The sequence below is a fragment of the Mandrillus leucophaeus genome, unplaced genomic scaffold, assembly GCF_000951045.1.
Source record: "Mandrillus leucophaeus isolate KB7577 unplaced genomic scaffold, Mleu.le_1.0 Scaffold219, whole genome shotgun sequence".
Taxonomy (NCBI): domain Eukaryota; kingdom Metazoa; phylum Chordata; class Mammalia; order Primates; family Cercopithecidae; genus Mandrillus; species Mandrillus leucophaeus.
Window position 1 is genome coordinate 102,905 of NW_012102243.1, and position 2,382 is coordinate 105,286.

At 65.0% G+C, this 2,382-nt stretch overlaps 1 protein-coding gene across 1 annotated transcript in view; it reads left to right on the forward strand.

Annotated features, from left to right (window-relative positions):
- The window catches only part of FUOM (fucose mutarotase), a 10,954-nt gene extending 8,742 nt beyond the window's left edge, over positions 1-2,212 (forward strand). Inside the window, exons 6-10 of the mRNA XM_011980842.1 lie at positions 99-201; positions 367-437; positions 644-742; positions 1,567-1,640; positions 1,939-2,212. Of these exons, the coding sequence (XP_011836232.1) occupies positions 99-201; positions 367-437; positions 644-742; positions 1,567-1,640; positions 1,939-2,005 (414 nt within the window). The 3' untranslated portion in view covers positions 2,006-2,212. The remainder of the gene's footprint in view (positions 1-98; positions 202-366; positions 438-643; positions 743-1,566; positions 1,641-1,938) is intronic.
- The last annotated feature ends 170 nt before the right edge of the window (positions 2,213-2,382 follow it).

Genomic DNA, 2,382 nt, shown 5'->3' on the forward strand with positions numbered 1-2,382 from the left:
GGGCGCCCAACCGGCTGACCTGAGACCCCCTGTGGCCACGATCTGCCGCCGTGACTGGGTGGGAGGATGGGCGGCGCCGACCCCGAGGGCAGGGATAGGTGCTGACCACGCGCTGTCCTCCCGGCTGTTTAGTTCTTGCGGACTTGAACTTCCCGGCCTCCTCCATCTGCCAGTGTGGGCCCCTGGAGATCCGTGCAGACGGTGAGCGAGCCCCAGGTCCCCCAGGGCAGGGCGGGCGGGTGAGCAGTGCTCCTGGCTCTGAGGCTCCTCTGTGGCCTGTGGTGGCCCCAAGTCCATGCTTGCAGTGTGGAGGGTGCAGGCGGGCAGGCGGGCTGGAGACTGAGTGCCGCCCCCTCTGCCCTCCAGGCCTGGGCATCCCGCCGCTCCTGGAGGCCCTGCTGAAGCTGCTCCCCCTGGACACCTATGTGGAGAGTCCGGTGAGGGTTGAGTCGCCCCTACACCCTGCTGCTCCGCGCCTCGGTTTCCCCTTTTGCGGGCTTCATAGGGCCCACCTGCCTTGGAGTGCAGGGGAGAAGCCATGTGTCCCCAAGGGGCCCTGATCCTCACCAGGGGAGTCCTGAATGGTCACCTGACCAGGAAGGCTGGCAGCACCCAGGGCCCCAGAGCTGACCCCTCCCTCTAGGCTGCAGTCATGGAGCTGGTGCCCAGCGACAAGGAGAGGGGCCTGCAGACCCCGGTGTGGACGGAGTACGAGTCCATTCTACACAGGGCCGGCTGCACGGTGAGCCTGCAGCCCCAATTGTGGGGAAAGGGCCAGGGACCCCCTGTCTCCTGGAGGCTCAGTGGGAGCCAAAGACAGGGTCCCAAGCTCTGTCCTCAAGCGGTCTCCCACCCATCACCCTGAGAACCCCGGACCACTGGGCGCTCCCTCACCAGCCGGGTGGAAGAGGTGCACATGGGCAGTGTGGCCCCTCTTCCTCTGCCCCCGAGCTTTCCACCTGCCCCCCAACTCCGCCCAGGATCCTGACCTGCCGGGGCGAGGTGGGAGGGGTCCTCACCCACCACAGCCTGTGAGTGAAGCCTGGAGGACGCAGGATGCCTGGCCTCCACCTCCTCAGTCTCCCCTGGGGGAGTACCCCCTGGTCCCAGGTCTCTCGCCCCCTCCTGGCTATGGTTGGTCAGAGGCCTAGCCGCCTCCTCACCTTGCCCTGCAAGGAGACAGGCCCATTCTCCCGGGCAACCCACTGGCAGGTCTCGGGCAGGGCCTCCATAAGGGGAGGCCAGGGTCTCTCGTCCTGGGCAGGGGACCCCCTAGGACAGCTGGCAGGGGCTTGACAGTCTGCTGAGCTGGCTGGGTGGTCCCAGGCCAGGCAGAAACCAAGCATAGCAGGTTCCTCATCCACAATGTCCTGGGGCCCCCGTCCTAGGCCTCGGGAGCCAGAGGCTGAGTGACCCTGGGGCCCCTGCAGAGGGAGAGCCCAAGAAATGGAACTGAGGGGCCCCATTTCCTGGTGCCCTCCCTACTTGGGGCCGTGGGGAGTCCAGGGCTGGCCCATGAGGGTTTCTGGACAGGGTTTCCTCCAACCCTGCCATTTTGTCTTCCAGAGAGCCCTGGCAAAGTTAGAGAGGTTCGAGTTTTATGAGCGGGCTAAGAAGGCTTTTGCTGTTGTGGCAACGGGGTGAGTTCCAGCTGACTCAGACCTGTCCCCATCCCCACCGGCCCCTCAGGAGCTGCCCCCGTCCCCACCGGGGCCTCAGGAGCTGCCCCTACCCTCTTCTCAGCTTCTGCCTGGCCGAGGCTAGATGTCCCACAGAGTGGAGAGACCAGGGAGGAATTTGGGGGGCAGGGCCCCCATTTGCCTGAGCATCAAGTGGGTGAAGGTGGACGGGGTCTGCTCCGTCCCCCAGAGGCTGGAGAAAGGTCTCAGCACCCTGGCCCTGCCGCCCAGCTCAGTGCTGGGCTTGGCTCCTCTGCAGGGAGACAGCCCTCTACGGAAACCTCATCCTCAAGAAGGGGGTGCTTGCCCTCAGCCCCCTGCTGTAGGCCTGGTGAAGACCACCTGGGCCGGAAGAGGAATTGGGGGCACCCTGAGCTCCGGTACCACCACTCACAACAGGCCTCCCAGCAGCAGCCCCAGACCTGGGCCCTGGCCAGGGCTCTAGGGGGCCGGCAGTCATGGGGTGGGCCCTGCCAATTGGTACAAATGTCCCTGATTTGTGAAAATGATGAAAAAACGTAGTCGCCGGTAAACGTTCAGTCTAAAGGTTTTAATTCTGTTGTCACTCAGGCTTGTTTGGTGCTGAGCTCAAGGGAGGCTGCTGGCTCCAGAGAAGGCCCCCCATGTACCCTTGACAAAACCTTGAGTGGGAAATCAGGCCTGGGGCCCTGGGGGCTGGGCGGGTGCCTGGGGCCCTGGGGGC